This window comes from Balaenoptera physalus (genome assembly GCF_965194825.1).
Source record: "Balaenoptera physalus genome assembly, chromosome: 12".
Taxonomy (NCBI): domain Eukaryota; kingdom Metazoa; phylum Chordata; class Mammalia; order Artiodactyla; family Balaenopteridae; genus Balaenoptera; species Balaenoptera physalus.
In genome coordinates this window covers 84091836-84112357 of record NC_138897.1, presented here as the reverse complement: position 1 = coordinate 84112357, position 20522 = coordinate 84091836, and the positions used below count along the sequence as shown (strand labels likewise).

General features: G+C 39.2%; 1 protein-coding gene across 4 annotated transcripts in view; it reads left to right on the top strand.

Annotated features, from left to right (window-relative positions):
- The window catches only part of MED13L (mediator complex subunit 13L), a 313009-nt gene that overhangs the window by 255277 nt on the left and 37210 nt on the right, over positions 1-20522 (top strand). For 2 of the 4 annotated variants that reach the window (XM_082416714.1, XM_082416716.1), the window contains exons 12-19: positions 336-438; positions 744-868; positions 3658-3757; positions 8535-8752; positions 9048-9253; positions 13623-14560; positions 18940-19119; positions 19732-19955. In XM_082416714.1, coding sequence (XP_082272840.1) covers positions 336-438; positions 744-868; positions 3658-3757; positions 8535-8752; positions 9048-9253; positions 13623-14560; positions 18940-19119; positions 19732-19955 — 2094 coding nt within the window. Of the gene's footprint in view, positions 1-335; positions 439-743; positions 869-3657; positions 3758-8531; positions 8753-9047; positions 9254-13622; positions 14561-18939; positions 19120-19731; positions 19956-20522 lie in introns of all 4 variants that reach the window. The other 2 variants (XM_082416713.1, XM_082416715.1) reach the window with 1 other exon arrangement.

Here is a 20522-nt window from a genome sequence, read left to right as displayed (position 1 = left end):
ATCCAAAAAGCTTGAACCATAATTCAGCATCCAAAATATTATATTAAAGGCAGCTTTTAACACCATGGCAGGTCTGTAATCAAATGCCACCAGTACCATTGAGGCATAAAACCCTGACTGACTCAGACTGAGGGGAAAGCGTGGGAGTTTTTGGTTCGGTTTAAATTCAGGGAAAAGGACATATCTTTTATTTCCTTTGGTTGCATAGACCATGGTTTATCATACTTGTGCTCATAACAAGTTCCATTCTACCCTCTAATTCTTTGTGTTCTCCCTCATATTCCACACTTTGGGTTGGTGTTCATGTGTTTTGTTTGGCTGAATTTATTATACAGTCAGAGGATGGATTTGGTACCAAGGATGTCACTACACCAGGTCATTCCACGCCGGTGCCTGAAGGGAAAAATGCCATGTCCCTTTTCAGTTCTACTAAAACAGGTGTGTACAATGATTATTTGCCTCACTTGGATTGTTGCTAAAATAAAATGCGAGGGAGATGCTTCTCTATTTAAAATTATATCCTTATTGTAATAGCAATAATTTGATCTCATCTTTAATATATTTTTCAGTTTGTTTTTCAGTTCCTTTCAAAACTGATAAACGTATTTGGCAATAATTGTCTCTAAATTTAACCGAAAACATAGGGAAACAGTTCACAGGCAGGGCTTGCTCATTGTCCTCTCCTCACTCCTTCTCCCTTGATGAAGTTGCTCATTCTGTGCCTTTTGCCTCCTTTCCCACAGATGTTCGGCAGGATAGTGCTGCTGGCAGGGCTGGCTCCAGTAGCCTTACACAAGTGACAGATTTGGCACCTTCCCTTCATGACTTAGACAACATCTTTGATAATTCTGATGACGACGAACTTGGGGTGAGTCTGCTGTGGCTACACAAACAAAAATTCACTTAAGTGCATGGACTTATATCAGCGTTTCAATATTTCTTTATAGTTTGGTCTACTGGATTGGGGGCTCTTATTTCAGGTTCTGAATGTTCTTCAAAAATGTTTGTATACCTTGAAAGGATTCTAAAAGTTATTAGTGTAGTCTGTAATACCCCTTGGGTTTTGTTTGTTGATGGCTTTTTCTCCATGAGTGTTATTCCTGTTGTAAATATTAAAATCCTACACATTTTTAAAAAAATCCTTCTCAATATCATGAGACTAACAGGAATGTATTATGTAGTCCCTTTAGCTCAGATTTTAAAAATAATGCCCATATAACTTTTTATTCATCTAATAAGTCATAGGTTAGTCAACATTTTGAGAGAGATTACAAGTATGATCTATACTTTTTAGAATTATAGCATCGTAAGTTGGGAAATAGAATTTATACACATAGACGTTAAATAATACAAGGCGTCATATGATTAAAGTGACAGATAAGAATTTATAATTCTCTGGAGAGTAACTGAGCTAAGTCAGGAAGTTTGTGTCCTCGTCCTCCTAACCAACCCTGTACCTTTGTGCAAATAAAAGCGCCTGTTATCTCTGGGGGACCTAGAGATGAGTAAGATAGGCCCCTCTTCAAGGAAGTCAATTTATTAGTTTATTTTTCTTTTATTTATATATTTACTTTCCCATCTGTCCAGTTTACGTGTATTCGTTAATCATTTAATGATCAGTTCCTTTGTGGCAGGTACTCTAGGTTTACAGATACAATTAAATTACCACTCTTATACTTGAGATACTCAGACTTCAGGAGAAATAGCATATAAATAAAGTTAAAAATATTCTGAGTCCTGTGAGGGCAGTAATTGACCTGAATCTAAAGATGCTGCATGTTCAAGTACAACATGACAGGCAAGCAGTGTCTAAGTAAAGGCTTGAAGGTTAAGTTAAGTAGGAATCAGATTTCTACAGCCCCTTCTCACTTTAAAATAAAATGTATCTGATTAACAGATATTGTACACCATTACTATTCTAAGTACTTAGAAGATGAGGAGATAATAATGACCTCAAAGAACGAAATTGACTTGAAATGTGGAAAGACTAGGTTAGGGGGAGGCAGGGGGAGGAATGTTACTTTGAGCCTGGAAGGAGCCTTGGTTAAAGCTACAAGAATGAACTAGCTGGGCTTTGGGGGACAGTGTGCACATGGATCTGTTTTCTGAATGGAGGATAAAGATTGGTGGGGCTGGGAAGGTTTTTGGCCACTCTTAAGGCTTTAGACTTCAAACTCTTCTGGTAATGTGCTCTTCTGGAGGCTGCTGAGTGTGGAACTGACCTGGTAGAAGTGAGTGTCGTTTTCCATCAGTCCGATACACAGAAAGCAGGAGTACTATTTGGTAACTTGTTGGATTGAAACATGAGGACCGAAAATCGGGCAGTGGCTGCATGAAGGGAAAGGACATGGCAATGTGAAAAACTTTGGTAGAAGAAAGGACACGTTTCCTTATTCTGTGACCCAGGCATTGGAGATCCTTTTTGAACTTGACTGTCTCCATTAAGCCATGCATTATCTAGAATTGGTTTTAACGAGGGTTAGTTCAGATGCTTTGGTGTGGTGACGGTGGGAAGAAAGTATGAAAAGTAAAGGAATCAAAAAGAAGTAGAAAGGGAGATGTAAGAAAGGAAAATAAACAAACGGTAGAGTAGCCTGGTTTCTGTTCACAGCCACCACCCCTAGTGATGGCTGTGCTCTGAGCCATTGTCCTTCCTCTCTGTGTAAGTTATGAATTACTATTGGACTAAATGAATAAATGTTTACTCTGCTGTTTGAATATATTGTTAGTAATGTTAATATGCAAAGGAGATTGGACATTGTTTATCTAATTTTCATTTCTCTGAAATGATTGTTTCTACTTTGAGTTCTAGCCTGACATTTAATCAAGGGGAACAGTTTACCTTAGAATCATTTTACTAATTCATCTTATTAGTAACTGGAATTGGGAGACTGTTGTCCAAGTTTTCATCTCATAGGTTTTAAGGTTAGTTTTATGTTTCAGCTCTATGATGTTGAATAAGTGTACGTAAATAAAAGGCCTTCTATTTGTGAGAATCTTTTTGCTTTATTTTATCTTGCCATCAATTCATTTGAGTTCTTAAAGATAATCTTGCCTACTAAGGGACTTAATTTGTTTTGAATAACAAATCAGAGAAAAACCTCTGTGTATTTCAATAATTTTGTGAGATAAGGTTATTTTTCATGAAGATGAACAGTAACTGTAGAAATAGGAATAGGAGATATGTATTTTTTTGTGGTGAAAAATAAAAGAATAATAGTTTGGGAGGGCTTGAGGTCCTCTCTTTTAGCTGCCTGCCTCCAAACAGAAGGAAAACCAGACTGATAACCAATCACTACTCGGAGGCACCACCCTAATGTGATTACTGTGTCCCTGAAACTGCGTCTCTAATGACCCGGGAGGGAAGATTTGCTGAAGGTCTGCAAGCTCTGCTTTGATGGCACAGTCTGCCCTCACCAGATCCATGACAAGAAGACTCAGTCAGTCTGTTTCTCATACTTGATAAGCTTGTAACCATCTCTTCTGTGTCACTGTCTGCTGGTATTTCTAGAAGTTCACCTGATGAATGCTATATAAGGAAGCATCTTTCCTTTATTTTAAAATATCAATAGGCATACACTCTAAGGAATAGTGGACTATCACCCTACTTATATACAAATGTGTTGCTCCACTTTAATAATAATAATCTGTTCTTAGGCTGTGTCACCTGCACTACGGTCATCAAAAATGCCTACAGTTGGGACAGAAGACCGACCTCTTGGGAAGGATGGAAGAGCTGCTGTTCCTTACCCACCAAGTAAGAAAAGGAAACTGAACTTCAGCTCACTGCTTATAACTTACATATAATGTTTTCATACTCAGTGGTGCCTTGTCTGAGATTCCCCTCCTTTTTTTCCCCCCCATTTTAACAGAATACTGGCAGTGAATTAAAACTTGTATAAATTGGCGTTCCTAAGGTGGCAGGCTGCTAAGAGACCCATTTAAATTTGAATTCCTTTTCCTTTTGTTTTCAAATTAACTTCTGTGGTTTAAAATGTGGAAAAACATGTTTTAGGTTTGTTTTTGTAATAGCCCTTTCCTAGTAGGAGAAATGCTGCATAGTGGTTTTCAGAGCGATATTCCACTGCAAGAGCTTGTGTAAAATGTTTCAGTTTTCATAAATTTAATTCACACAAGGATAATTAATGTTTGTTTTCTGTGGTCCTTTTTCCAACAGATACTGAAGTTTTTGTGTTTCCTTAAGAGATCAACTAGTTTTATTATGTATGTGGACAAAAAGAGAAACTTCCTTTTCTCTACCTATTCTTTACCCTAAGAAACATTCTACAAGAGAAAAGAAAGTCAGGATAGTTTATATGGATACTCTGAAGCTGAAACACAATTCCATTGCAAATCATTCTTTAATATCTTCTCATTAATTCAGCTGGTAATGCGAACAAATTGAGGGGAAAAACCACCATGTCATAGGGATGAGTCAAAAAGTTTTATGAACCTATAAATGTAGTGCTGATTTACTCAAATGTAGAAGTGTCAAGTATACAGAGATTGGATTTTGACAGCTTTAGTGGATCCATAGCTTTCTAAAATATGCAAAGCTTTCTCAAGCATGACATGTATGAAAATGAATAATGATAGCCAGCCAGTTGCTGTAGTTTTTTTTAATTAAACATTTTTCTTTTTTTATTACTCTGTACTGCAGAATTTTACAAACATGAAACTCACAGATTAAAAGAAACATTATTAAAGCAGATTCATCTGGAATAGGGCAGATGAATGAATTTTTCCCTTGTATTTAACCAGTTACTCCCGCTTTTTTTGACATTAAGTGATATGTAGCGATGTTACATGTTAAAATGTCTGATAATTTGTCCAAGATTATTCACTCACAAACCATCCTGCTAGTAAGTGTCATTACCCAGTAAAGTATATCGTGTACTCTCTCTTTCTCTCATTTTTATTCCAAAAGGAATTGTTTCAAAAAGAAGCTACTCAGAATTTTATGATAAAGTACAGGTTATAAAAATTAATGAATTTGAAATATAGCAAAAATATTGGCATGAGGAAAATATAGATAAACCAAGGTCAAGAGGATCTTATTAATGTGTCAAAGTATGTGTGTATAAGTGTGGGGGGGGACATATACATAGTATTTCCTCCCAAGACATGGCAGTGAAAATAACATGGCAAGAAACTATCATCTCTGCAGTAGCTTACTGTACATGGAAGTGGAGAGACATATAATATGTAATGTCTAGAATAACACCATCCAACAGAAGGGCAAGGTAAGCCACAAAGGAGGGCCACATAAGTAATTTTTCATTTTCTAACAGTTACATTAAAAAAGTAAAAAGAATCATGTGAAATTAATTTCAATAATATATTTTAACTCAGTGTATCCAAAACAGTGTCATTTTTATATGTAGTCAGCATAAAAATATTGAGATGTTTTACATTCCATTTTTGTACTAACTGTTTGGAATCTGGGGTATATTTTATACATGCAGCTCATCTCAGGTTCGATGGGCCCATTTTGAATGCTCCGTAGCCATGTGGCTAGTGGATACTGTGTTGGACAGCATAGGTCCATAATTATTCATTTGTGTATATAATAATGGAAGAAAGCGACACACAGTATCAGTGAGGTTTAGTTTAGTATCAAGTCTGTGTTAAGATAGTATTGTGTTATATTAATTAAAACAAGTGTTTTTCTTAGGTTTTATTGTTAACCAGTCGCTTATGAATTTTTGTCTTGGAAAGCATGTCAATTTTGAAGTATGGGTCTTTGAGGAGGCAAAATGAAAGAGTTGGACATTTTATTCTACAAGAACACTTACTATTTGTAAGGGGCTCTGCTAGGTGCTCTGGGCTGGGAAGAACACTGAGAAGTTAGTGATGATGCTTTTGTTGGAGGGCTTCAGTCTTGTGCGTGACTACTTGATGTTCAGAACGGGAGATGGTTGGTGTCCTTAATGGTGAGCTCCTGCTGAAGTGCAATGGATCTTGAGGCTAGGTGGGTATAAGTAAGTGGAGCATTGTGGGAAAGACATGTCAACTCCAGTCCATCCTGGTAGCTGTTCCCCACACTCACTTTAGTCATTTTATGGGAAGAAGGTTGAACAGGCAAGCCATGTATTTCTACTTTGGAGGACCAGAATGTTTCTCTGGGTTTCTATTTTCTTTCTGCCTTACCCACTTTGAGTCCAGTTCCCTGTTTTTCATCTCAAAACTTCTTTAGGGTGATTTCTTTTCAGAAATTCATTCCCTGTGACTGAACAGCATTTCCATCTTTTTCTAATCAAACCAAAATTGGGAGGAAGGAAGGACTAATTATTGCTGACTCTCATCACTTTATGAGTGTTTAGATGTACGTGGCAAAGTGTTCACTTCAGTGCATACTTTATCTCATTTATTGTGCAAAAAAAAAAAATGAGGAAAATATTATTCTCATTTTGTAGATGAGGAAATTGAAGCTAGAGAGGTTAAGAGTCTTCCTGAAGAATATCTGATAATAAGAATGGTGAAGACCACTTTTTAATGTGACTCTCTGGCAGGTGGAATCTCATTTCATCCATGCTTTTTGTGTATGTTCTCTTTTGCCTTTGACAAAAATTATCAAGGTGGCTGAGGCTTTGAAAACTGAGATACATAACTGTGTTAGGTAACATCAAAGAAGTTGAGTAGCCCTGAATGGAAAATGCCTTTATTACATTTCTTAGGGAAGATTTAAAAACAAATTTAATAAAATAATTTGAGGATAAAATTTTGTACCACAGCCCAAATACTTAATAAATTAAGGAAAGGCTATGTTTAAGTTCATTGTCATTTTAACTCAAAGTGAATTTATATAGTTTCATATTTTCCAAATACTTTGTTAATTAAGATTTGTCATATAATATGAGTTTGAAGATTTTATGAAGCAGACTTGTGGTTTAAAATACTCCACTTACAAATTAATTTTATATTAAAATTGACCAGTAGCTGCTCTTTGGCTTGGGAAAATGTATAGGGACTAAAAGTTAAAGATGATGAATGTATTTCAACTTTATATTAAAGTCTTTAGCCTTGTTTTAAAAAAAAAATGTGTTGATCTGGTTGGTGCTACATCTGAAGAGGTGTTTTTCAGCCACAGAACTGCCCAATTATATAGTCTGTCCAGTGGTTCTATGATAGTTTCTGGCTTGGCTTGTATCCCCAATTCTGTGAATTGTTATATGTTCTTAAGGATAAAATACTGTCACAGCAAGGTGACTTGAAGATCAACTTGGGGGTTTTAGGTTTTCTTCTTCTTTTCTGTCTTTTAAAACTTTTTTTCCTTAGCAGCAGCAGGTACCATTTTGTCCAATGAAATCTCATACAGAATTGTATTGTAGAAAATAAATAGAAGTGCAGCTTCTCTTAATGGAAGTGAAAGTTTAGATCTGAAACCCTGCCTGTTGGCCTTGTTCTCCCCTTGTTGCCCCTGAGGCCAAGAGAGGGTAAATTATTCAGGATTATATAGTTGTTTAACTAGGAAACGTGGTAAAAGTCGTCTAATGCAGAGGTTCTCACCTTTTTTCTGCTCCATATCGTGGAGGCTGTCCCCTCCCCCCATAAAGAAAGGAAAGAAAGCAAGCCTAATGAGAATCACACATCTAGTCAAGCCTTCCCTTTTAGATGATGGAACTGAGGCCCTGAGGGAGGAAGTGAGCAGACCACAACAGCGCTGTGCTGGGAGCACGTGGGTTGGGGTACCAAGCCCACTGCTGCTTCTCTATACAGCTCTACCTTAGACTCTAGCTCAGGTCAGAGCATGGTACAGCTATTCTTTATTAATTTCTGATTCAGAGCTATAAGTCATATTAAGATCTGTTCAGTGGTTACTATTTACCTGTTTAAATATTGAAGTTGCTAGAAAGAGCAATGTGATTGGAAATTGGGACACCAGATATGGTTCCAAATCACTGATTTGAACTTGTGGCTCCAAATGTGTAAATATATTTGCTGTACAGGACACCCCCTAGTGGCCAAATTTCACAACCGCAACTTGCATTTCATTGCATACACTCCTACTTAAGAATCAGTCCCTTAATGAGACACTATTAGTGATGTTGGTTAACCTCATGTATATAACAATGATTTTTTTTTAAAGGTTGAGAATCACTGATCTAAGTATTTCTTAAAAGATACTTTTTTTCCCAGCTGATTTTCAATAAATTGTCTTTTGGTTCTAGATAGGATTATTAATCCTGACTATGAAGTTTCATCTCCTTAGATTTTTCAGGGAATCAATTGTTGGAAGAAAAAATGTATGTTATGTAGACTTTGTTCACATAATTAATGTGAAGCCAAATCATAAAGCATCAAGAGGATAGTAATAAAGTTGCAGCAAAGGATAATTTTCTGCTGATGGCCTTCTTCTTAGATACTTCCATTATTAATAGTCTGTTATGTAACTGATATGACCATTCAATCGGCATTATTTCTGATGCCAACTAGAGGGCCTGGCTATGAACTAGGTTGTTTTTTTTTTTTTAGAAGTCAGGCCTGTTACAAATTTTTTTTTTCTTATTTTTTATCTTTATTTTTTTTAGCAGTTGCAGACCTGCAAAGGATGTTCCCCACCCCTCCTTCTTTGGAACAGCACCCTGCATTTTCTCCTGTGATGAATTATAAAGATGGAATCAGTTCAGAGACAGTGACAGCGTTAGGCATGATGGAGAGCCCTATGGTCAGTATGGTTTCAACACAGCTTACTGAATTCAAAATGGAAGTGGAAGACGGGTTAGGAAGTCCCAAGCCAGAGGAAATAAAGGTAATTGCCAATATATTAGTTATACAAAGACAAGGTGGTTTTAAAGCAGATTTTTATACAACTTCTTTAAAATAGTATTGTCTGTATGCCATGTATACATAAGTTCCTAAGAGTTCTCTGAATTAGGTCATGAGGTAATTATAGTGTCTTTTGATTAATTTAAAATTTTGGCTTTAGCATTTTTCTGTTGATCAGATAAAAGAGAAGTATTAAATTATAGTGATTTTTGTTGCTATTATGGTGTGTCCTAAAGTTGTTTACCAGCATTGTCACCAGCCCCACTTTGTTGTCACAGGACTTTTCATATGTGCACAAAGTTCCAACTTTTCAACCTTTTGTGGGATCCTCCATGTTTGCTCCACTGAAGATGTTGCCGAGCCAATGCCTGCTACCTCTGAAGATTCCTGATGCCTGTCTGTTTCGGCCTTCGTGGGCAATCCCTCCTAAAATTGAACAACTGCCCATGCCACCTGCAGCCACTTTCATTAGAGATGGCTACAAGTATGTGCTGGGATCGTGTCGAGTTATCTGATGTATTTAATATGATTTTTTTTAAACATCTTTATTGGAGTATAATTGCTTTACAATGTTGTGTTAGTTTCTGCTTTATAACAAAGTGAATCAGCTATACATATACATATATCCCCATATCCCTCCCTCTTGCGTCTCCCTCCCACCCTCCCTATCTCACCCCTCTAGGTGGTCACAAAGCACCAAGCTGATCTCCCTGTGCTATGCGGCTGCTTCCCACTAGCTATCTGTTTTACATTTGCTAGTGTATATATGTCCATGCCTCTCTCTCACTTCGTCCCAGCTTACCCTTCCCCCTCCCCGTGTCCTCAAGTCCATTCTCTATGTCTGTGTCTTTATTCCTGTCCTGCCCCTAGGTTCTTCAGAACTTTTTTTTTTTTTTTAGATTCCATATATATGTGTTAGCATATGGTATTTGTTTTTCTCTTTCTGACTTACTTCACTCTGTATGACCGTCTCTAGCTCCATCCACCTCACTGCAAATAACTCAATTTCGTTTCTTTTTATGCCTGAGTAATACTCCATTGTATATATGTGCCACATCTTCTTTTTTGTTGGTTTTTTTGTTTTGTTTTAATAGTTCTATAGTGATCTTCTTCTTTTTAAATTTTTATTTATTTATTTATTTTTAACATCTTATCCTTGCGCAGGGGCCATGCTAATCTTCTCTGTATCGTTCCAATTTTAGTATATGTGCTGCCGAAGCGAGCACTGTGCCATATCTTCTTTATCCATTCATCTGTCGATGGACACTTAGGTTGCTTCCTGATTTTTCTCTTAACTAAATATTTACTTCAAATGATGACAGCATTTCATTTGAAACTTTCGTTTATTGGCCATTCATGTTTTTGTGCATATTATTTTCTGTTGAAAATATACGTTGAAAATTTTCTAAACTAAATTTCATATACATGGAAAAATTAAGGTTATTTGTATAGAGAACCATGATGTTCATGGTCATTCAATGTCAAATTGGTGTTTATCACAGAATCAAGCATTAGTTGGAGTGGGTAATATTTTTAGGGTGATGGTGGTAAGTACTTTGTTTTATATAATTTGATGATTTCAAATGTGTTTACTTAAGGCACTTTAAAATTAAGTATTCACATGATAATTTCTCTGTTGCTGACCCCATGTCACATAAGAAAGCAGCAACAGAATGGTGCTATGATACGGGGGAAGGAAAAGGAAGTGTTTATTGTAGCTTGGACAGGTTTCATACTGTCACCAAAAAAGTTCTTACTGCAACAGTGTAGAATCAGTTTCCCCTTTGAGTGATAATTTCTTAATAAAATAATTTAAATTCCATAAAATAAAAGGCCACAAACTCAAATTTCTGTCAGGACCAGGTAAGCAATATGTGGATGAAATGGACTGGGCAAAGCAAAAGACTTGGCACTACTGATGCTCGGCGTCATTGTGAGAGGCAATGGGAGCGAGCAGGGTCAGTGATGAACTGTTGAGAGTACACCCTTTTTAAAGGGACTTTTTGTTTGTTTGTTTGTTATTCAAATACAGGGGATTGTTCAAGCAGGAGTGTGGGAGCCTGGAGACCTGGAATTAAATGTCTCAATGTATTTCCTTTTTAAAAATGTTGACAGTTGCGAATTCCCTGGTGGTCCAGTGGTTAGGACTCCGTGCTTTCACTGCCTAGGGCCCAGGTTCAATCCCTGGTCGGGAAACTAAGATCCTGCAAGCCGTGCGGCAAGGCACACACCCCCACCCCCACCCCCACCACCACCACCACCACCGGCAAAAAAAAAAAAAGAAATGTGTTGACAGTTAATCCAGAGTTACATTCTAGGAGCTAAGAAAAATTTATGATCCAGGTCCAGTCTGTGGGCTACTTCTTTGTGACCTCATATAAAAATCATCATGATGAAATCAAGTTTAATTTTATAAACAGGCTTTATGCTTGTGTATATAAAGTCTGTATGGGAATGAAAAAGTGTGGCAGAGAAGTGGTTTAAAAGAACCTTAGACTTGGGGAAGTACAGCTATAGAGTCACAGGGCTCAGATTCCTGCCTTTTTTGTTTAGTCTTTGTATGGCCTTAAATGACCATTTTACTGGGTCTTCCCTTCTTTAAAATGGGGTTATCTTGCCCTACTTCCCACATAATATTTTTTCTGAGAACTCTCAGTACTTCCACAACCACCAGCAGTGTGAAAGCATGTGTTCAAAAGCACCCTGGATGGGGGGGGGGGGGCCTGGCTAGTTCTCTGCTGCTGTTCTGCAGTTGTACCCTAGCTTATTTAATTTGAGACTGGTCCAGCACAGCTAGAGCAACTAGCACACCAGGGGTTAGCAGGCCATTTGCAAGTAGTGCAGCAGCTTCCGAACCCATTCCACAGCTTAATCTCTTACACACACAAGCATCTCAAAAAGTGACATGCAACCCTTTGCTGTATGATATGCAACCCTTTGCTGGTTTCAATAACAAATAATTTAGATGATTTGTTTGCTGGTTTCAATAACAAATAATTTAGATCATTGTTTAGATCTATCAAATCTATCATTTGCCACCCCAAAGATTCTTGGTATTCTAAACTGGTGCTGTTAATAGAACTGTCTCTGATGAAATAAGTGTTTGTATCTGCACCTTCCAGTGCAGCATCCACTGCCCTTATGTTGTAGCTCTGCACCGTTTGAAATGTGGCTAGTTGAGATCAAGACTGAATTTTTATTTTTATTTAAGTTGATTTAAATTCATCACATGGAGTAGTGACTACCTTATTTACTGGACAGGACAGTTCTAGGTTATGGGAAGTCCTCCTGCTGTGGTCTCCGTCGCCCTGGACCCCCGCTTTATCACAGAGCACACCAGCACTCACTTGATGCCTGTCATACTTGCTATGAGCTAACTTTTCTTTCTCTTTTTCACTGTTGCGTATGCAGCATCTAGCATGGGGTTGGTACTCAATTCATTTTTATTGAATGGGAAAAGTCAGGTTACTGTACAAGATAATAAACCATTTTTACTGCCTCGGGAGGAATTAAATTATTTAGGTTTTCAGTTAATCGTCATAGTTCCTTTTATGATATGAACTGCATAATAATTTGGGGATTTTGTTGAACAGAAAAATTTGAAAGGAGTCCAATTAGAGTAAAGATCGTTATTACGCTCTTATTATTTTGGTCTCTGAGATAGCAGTGATTGCTGATCAAGGTTTCTGGGTCATTTGTTATCTGTACTCAAAGATACCACTGTGCCTCAGATTTAACATTTCGTTGCAGTGACTGATTTGGATTTTCAGGTTGATAAGTTAGGCATAGCTGATTAAAAATCATAAGAAAGTGATTTGAAGAGCCATTACTTTATGACATTCTTCTTTCAAATTATAAGTGAATGAATACGTACTTTATTGGAGGAACATTAGTTTAAGCACAGTATTAATAGATTTCAGAGGAATTTTAAGTATTTAAAAAATCTATTTCTTTTGATACCTTCTAACTGGAAAGAATAATCCTGCGCTGTTTTACATGTACATGTAAGAATATATATCAAGAAAATTTTATTACAATAATAAAATAGCAGAACATTGCAGACACTGTTTTGTTTTCCATGTGGCTATTCCAAAAAGAAGTCGCTGCTTATGAGAAAATAGGTAGCACAGTGTGATCAGTCTCTGGGAGCTAAAAATAATTGTGCTATATAATGCATGACATATTGAAAAATAAAAAAATGAACGAATTGCCTACCACCCTACAGAGATCTGTTCGAAGTTTGGAAACTATGATGCAATATATATACTGGGCAGCTACCTAACTAATACTAAGTCCTTTTAGCAGCATGTGTAGTATTTGTATTAATTGTAATATAGTACTGGCCAGTGGGTTTCCTAAAATAGAATTCCCTCATGGTCACTCATTACTATAAAAATGCTAGCCTAGATAGGACTACATTTTGGAAATTAGAAAAATGTTAAATTTTCATGTGCATTTGATTATAACTACTTTAGAATCATATGTAGATTATAGCCTCAGAGAACAAGTACACTGGCAGAATTTCAATTTCAAAAAATGACAAAAATGTAATTGCAAATTAGATGGAAATTTCATCCTATGGTCTTCTAGCTACTTTGGCATCTGAACTCAAGTGTTAAAGTTCTATTTAGTAGTTACAGTTTTTCAAAACTACATTGCCCAAATCCAGCGTCATGCTTTCTTGTAAAAATAGTTACAGTTCCCTCAAAAGATTAAGATGAGGCTTAATTGAAAACTGAATAAACCAAGTGATAGCGTGCATAAATAAGAAATGCACAGGCCAGGTTGGGGTGATTATGTGTGTACTCCAGCACCTGTGACCTGCCTCACTTGGTGCTGTCTCTTTGTTGCAGTAATGTGCCTAGTGTCGGGAGCCTAGCAGATCCAGATTATCTGAACACACCACAGATGAACACCCCGGTGACGCTGAACAGCGCTGCCCCAGCCAGCAACAGTGGAGCAGGAGTTTTACCATCTCCAGCAACCCCTCGCTTCTCTGTCCCCACACCACGAACCCCCAGGACCCCAAGAACTCCCAGAGGAGGGGGCACTGCCAGTGGTCAAGGGTCTGTTAAATATGACAGCACCGATCAGGGGTCACCAGCCTCTACCCCCTCTACCACACGGCCTCTTAATTCTGTGGAGCCCGCCACCATGCAGCCAATTCCTGAAGCTCACAGTCTCTATGTGACTCTGATTCTTTCTGATTCCGTGATGAATATCTTTAAAGACAGAAACTTTGACAGCTGTTGCATCTGTGCCTGCAACATGAACATCAAAGGGGCAGATGTTGGGCTTTACATCCCCGATTCTTCCAACGAGGACCAGTACCGCTGTACCTGTGGGTTTAGTGCGATCATGAATCGCAAACTTGGTTACAATTCGGGACTCTTCCTGGAAGATGAGTTGGATATTTTTGGGAAGAATTCTGATATTGGTCAGGCTGCCGAAAGGCGCTTAATGATGTGTCAGACCACCTTCCTTCCGCAGATGGAAGGAGCCAGAAAATCCCAGGAGCCACCGATAAGCCTTCTCCTCCTCCTGCAGAATCAACATACACAACCTTTTGCTTCACTGAGTTTCCTGGACTACATTTCCTGTAACAATCGCCAAACTCTTCCCTGTGTGAGCTGGAGTTACGACCGGGTGCAAGCAGATAATAATGATTACTGGACGGAATGCTTTAATGCCTTGGAGCAGGGTCGGCAGTATGTGGATAATCCCACAGGTGGCAAAGTGGATGAAGCTCTGGTGAGAAGTGCCACTGTGCACTCTTGGCCTCATAGCAATGGTAGGTTTCCCAGAATACAAATTTGATTTGAAAATTGTCTTGGTGTGATGATAACTTGCAAACTTTCTTTACTTTGTTATATGACAAAATTTTAAATTTCATTTATTTAAAAATAGACATAACTAAAGTGAGAGCTATCTTGATATCACCCTAAAGTTAAGAATGGGGAGATGTTTTATATTGAAACACATTTGGAGAAGAGTAATTATTTTCTGGAAAAAAAGTTGTCTAGATTATACAAACTGATAATTTGCATACCCTTTCATGTTTAAGTCTACGCATTCTTCTGGGTCAAGCTTCCATGATACTTCTTCCACGAAGCCTTCTTTCCATTTACCAGAGTATTTTCTCTTTCCTCTGGTTTCCCAGTATTTTGTGTCTCTGGTAACAATGATCACGTTTTACTTGGCATTGTGGACTGGGGCACGCCACTGTCTTAAAAACTCCAGTTGATAAACATCTTTGGAGTTGGGCTCTAAGAGTGCTGAGCGCCTTGCTGTTCCCTTTCCTTGTTGATTCACTATCTATGCTATGATGTGTCCTGGGGGGATAAAATGGTGAATGAAAGAGACAAGGCACCTGCCCTCAGGGACTTTCTGACCTATTTTGGAAAATGAATAAGCCTTCTCCTCCATCCTCCAATTAAATAGTATGCTTATTTATTTAATTATTCGAATCAAATAAATAAATAAGCATATTACTACAAACCATTATAAGTGATGAAAGCACGGGATGTCAGGGGACACTTCCTTGAAGAAGCAGTAACATTTGAGATCCCAACGATGAGTACAGGTTAACTGGGTGACGAGGGAGGGGGCGGGGACTCGTGTCCCACCAACGATGAGTACAGGTTAACTGGGTGACGAGGGAGGGGGCGGGGACTCGTGTCCCACCAACGATGAGTACAGGTTAACTGGGTGACGAGGGAGGGGGCGGGGACTCGTGTCCCAGGCAGAGGAGGGGCGAGTGCAACGGCCCAGAGTTATGTAGCGGCCCAGAGTTATGTAGCGCGTGGGGCCTTCAGAGAACTCAGAGAAGCCTAGAGACTAGCAGGGCTAGCTTGTCAAGAGCCTTTTGAGACATGCTGGGCACTGGGTCTTCATCTGAAGAGTCTTAAGTCAATGATGGGTTTTATGAAGAGACATTGACATCTGATTTGTGTAGTCAGAAAAAAATGTACTCTGACTATAAGGTGGGCTGTGGATTAGAAAATGGCGAGAATGGTTTTGAGGAGACTGAGAAGTTCCTGTAGTAGATGAAATAAGAAACAGTAGCTTGGCTTAGTGTCCTAGCAAAGGAGATGGAAAAGAAGTGGAAACGTTCAAGAGATGTTTGGGAAGTATTATTGCAGGACTTGGAAATGGGTTGGATTTGGGGTATCAGGGAGAGTGAGATATTAAGGAAGACACCCAGGTTTGTGACATGTATACCTGGACAGACAGTGGTGTCGTTCAAAGACAAGTGTACTGGGAGCTTCCCTGGTGGCGCATTGGTTAAGAATCCGCCTGCCAATGCAGGGGACACGGGTTCGATCCCTGGTCCGGGAAGATCCCACATGCCGCAGACCACATGCCGCGGAGCAACTAGGCCCATGCGCCACAACTGCTGAGCCTGCGGGCCACAACTACTGAAGCCTGCGTGCCTAGAGCCTGTGCTCCGCAACAAGAGAAAAGCCCATGCACAGCAACAAAGACCCAACACGGCCAGAAATAAATAAATAAATAAATAAATAAATAAATAAATAAATAAAATTATTTAAAAAAAAAAAGATGAGTGTACTGGAGGAATATTAGGTCTGGGGAGAAAGGTTTTGGAAGTTTTAAAGATTTCTCTTGAGATATCCAGGTAGAGGTGTCAAGTAGACACTTGAGACTTCATGACCTGGAGCTTAGGGGAAAGGAAGTATATGGCACATAGATGATAACCCAAGTCAGGGGCGCAGAGGAGGAGGAGAGCTCACTGGGGAGGAGGACTATATGGAAAGAGAGGAGGGCCTGGGGCAGAGCTTTACTGAGTTCTGCCATGTAACCAAGTTTCACGAATGAGAGTGTGGTCAACAGGCATTCAGATTCAGCCAAGCTTTTAAGATAAAGATTAAACCAGTCTTTTGACCATGGTGAGAGCTGTTTCTGTAGACAGGTGCGAGCAGAGGCCAGGCTGGAGGAGTCTGTGTGTGAAAGAAGCATGGACCCTGCTTCAGAATAGTCATCCGTCTTGCAGGGGAGAAGGTTCTGTAAGCAAGGAGACTTCTTGGAGGTGGAGACTCCTGAGGAAGTATTTCAAGGGCTCTACTCTTTTTTTTTTTTTTTTTTTTTATTTATTTATGGCTGAGTTGGGTCTTCGTTTCTGTGCGAGGGCTTTCTCTAGTTGTGGCAAGTGGGGGCCACTCTTCATCGCGGTGCGCGGGCCTCTCACTATCGCGGCCTCTCTTGTTGTGGAACACAGGCTCCAGATGCGCAGGCTCAGTAGTTGTGGCTCACGGGCCTAGTTGCTCCGCGGCATGTGGGATCTTCCCAGACCAGGGCTCGAACCCGTGTCCCCTGCATTGGCAGGCAGATTCTTAACCACTGCGCCACCAGGGAAGCCCTACTCATTTTTATAACTGCTTAGGTTTAAGTGGAGTGCCTTATACTTAGTAGGCCTTTAATTAATGTCTGCTGCGTGAATTTATGAATTAAAGTCTTTCCCCTAAAGAATTCTGGGTGATTAGCTTAGGTGGTTTCTTTTACTAGACGGTGGCCTTCAGGTAGAAAAGCAGTCTGTGTGGGTGGATCAGCAGTGGCACCTTTGGATAGGAAGAATAGCACATTTTATTGTAGGCGAGATGTGGGTTCCAAATTCAGATGCTTAAAGGTACCAGACAGATGATGTAAATGAATGAGGTGGAGAGCCAGGTTTGCAGAAGGCAATGACCTAAATTGTGTCCTTTTGCAACATACTTTCTATTTTGTATGCACAGGAATAGAGTTCACAAAGAATTACTTCTACTTTTATTTTTCTCTAACCTGTGGTTCTCTTGGTCTGTCATTTTCCTACTTCTGAGAGAGCCATGGGTACAAGAGGTACTTTACTTTTTTCTCTCCTAGAAGAAGAAAAGAAGCACAGGCTTGAAGATCAAGGTGATAAATGCTGCTTCAGTCTCAGGCCAGCTGGGGTGGGGGGAGGCGCGGGGGGAGCGTCGAGAACGGTCTGAAGGGGACAGCTACTCCTTGGCTCCAGCAGGTGGTGGTCATCCCGGAACATGATGGTCTCAGCCCCAGGGCTGTCAGGCAGTTTTCCGGTTTTTCAAGAGAAGCTGGAAATCCAGATTTGCATATGAAATTTCCTGAGAAATTCGTTCCAGAGTAAAAAAACAAAAACTCTGTGCCATCAATTTGCAGCCTGTGTTTGATGTGAGGACACATCTAAAAATGTCTTAAGACCCCTTAACCTTAAGCACCCTGTGTTTCAGATTTAGTTGGTAAATAAATCACAGATTTCCATCCATGCCACTTTCCTCATCAGCTAGAAAAGCAAGAGGAAGGAAAGGTCTTTAGGAGCCCAGCGGTGCAGATTCATAGCTGACCGTCTCTAGCTGAAGTAGTCTTTCTTCAGATCTTTTTGAGAATTTGACGAGCATTATGGACCTCCTCCCTTGGGGTAAAATACACCTGTGCTCATGCATGCATGTGCAGTTTGGGGTAGCGCTTCAGAGGTTTTTCAAATCCTAGGTTAAGAAACCCTCTTGCTAGCAGGAAGAACATATGTTCTGAAACCATGAATCTCCTACCTTCCTCTCTGTACAGATGAATTTCAGGCCTGTCATTGCCTCTGCCCTGTTTTCATGTGCCTCTGCCTGTGTAGAAGGTCATCTTTCTCTTTATGCATTTTGTATTTTGTGAAAATATTTTCATTAAGAGCAGTTTTTAAAGTTTTTAAAAGCTTCAAGTTCCTTTTTCCCACTCATCATATAATCAAAACATGGATATTTGTAAATAAAAGTAATCAAGAAACTAAAAGTAAGAGACAATAATTAAGAAATTTTTGCTGCTCTCTTTTCTTAAGAACAACCTTGGAAACAAGTCTATATGATTTTTAAAAGTCAGGCCTATCTACCTTTCCACTTTTAGGCAATCCTATAGTTAACCTCTTTTATATAGAGTAAACTATTTCCCCTTTTATTATTTCCAATAATAAATAATAAACTATCTTCTACTTTAGAAGATTGTCTTTCCTCTTGACTCCTAAGTCGGGTATTTTAGAATCTACTATAAGTAGACCCTGCTGCCAGTGGTGTCTCTGTCGTGGAGTATAACTGAGGTCCACAATGATGGCAAGAAGAGGAGTGGGCCAGTCCCCCTTTATGATTCCCGTTCCTTTTCATTTCATTTCTCTTCCAGTGCTGGACATCAGCATGCTCTCCTCCCAAGATGTGGTCCGTATGCTGTTGTCCCTGCAGCCCTTTCTCCAAGACGCCATCCAGAAGAAGCGCACGGGCAGGACCTGGGAGAACATCCAGCACGTGCAGGGACCACTCACCTGGCAGCAGTTCCACAAAATGGCAGGACGGGGAACCTACGGTAGAATCTTTCCCCTGTTTAAATTCCTTCAGATTTTTGTTCTGTGAAAAGCAGCTTTAGTTACTGTCAAGTCCTTCCTTCACTGACAAAATAGAATCTTTTTCCTCCTGTTAAGTTTTATAATCTCCCTGTTTTCCAGTAGTCAGTTTTGGAAATAATTTTTCTAAATGTCTTTGGCATAATCAAGGTCAGTGGGGCAAATAATCCCTAAATAGACTGTTTGTTAGGGTCTCCTCATCTTCCTGATCCTCACTGCATTTTCATCTGGGTGAACTTCTGGACTAGTTCTGTCAGCTTCTTCACAGTCAGGATTATAGTGCTTTTCTTAAAGGAAATGACATAGTGCTGTTTGGAAAACTAACTTTAACCTGCTCTAGTCTGCTCTCTGATCTTACTGAAACTTTATAACCATGTTCTGACTCATTTAATTAAGGTTCTTCATCAGGGGCCATTTAATTAGAGGATTTGAAGAGTACTTTTAAGAGTATCATGTCAACCTACAATAAAATTTCTGATGCCAGAATTAAGACTAATGCACCAGAGAATTCTCAATTGTCGAGGTTGTGGGAAACAGACCCTCAAGCACTCTCCTAAACTGCAGTCTTGTTTTAGGTTCTGAAGAATCTCCTGAGCCGTTGCCCATCCCCACTCTGCTGGTAGGCTATGACAAGGACTTCCTCACCATCTCGCCATTCTCCTTGCCATTTTGGGAGAGGCTGTTGTTGGACCCATACGGGGGCCACCGTGATGTTGCCTATATTGTGGTGTGTCCAGAAAATGAGGCCTTGCTCGAAGGAGCCAAAACTTTTTTCAGGGACTTGAGCGCTGTATATGAGGTGAGAAAGACATGAAAGATGAAAATTGTTTGTATGATACGAGTCCTCAGGTTGTTTCTAGTTATGACTAAATTTTAAAGAACAAATATTTTCAAAGTAGGACTCAAAGAAAATTTTCACATAGTTGGAGGATGAAGAAAAGGATTACATTGGCAAGTTTTTCAAGGAGTACATTGCTTTCCTATCTTAGCTTTTATATTTGATTAGATTTAAAGATTTTCCTCTACCAGCCTTACCACCCATCTTAAAGTCCCGTCAGCTGTTTTTTCCCCATTTATGTGCTCAAGTTTAAAAGTATTACTCACCAGGGGAGAGTGGTTGTTCAGAAGATGAGCTTTACGAAAAGAAGGCACATCTACTCTTGGGGGGGTGGGGGAGGGGAGTTCCTGAAAACAGTATAAAAATGTTTAGCTTGAAAATTTCTGAATCATAATAAGTTTAACGACTCATGTCCCTGTTATGTTTTATTTAACACTCCATTCATCTTAATACTAAAATTTTGGTACAGATTAATAATGTGATAACCATAGTAATGTAAAAGCCACTTAGATAATTTTATATATTTAG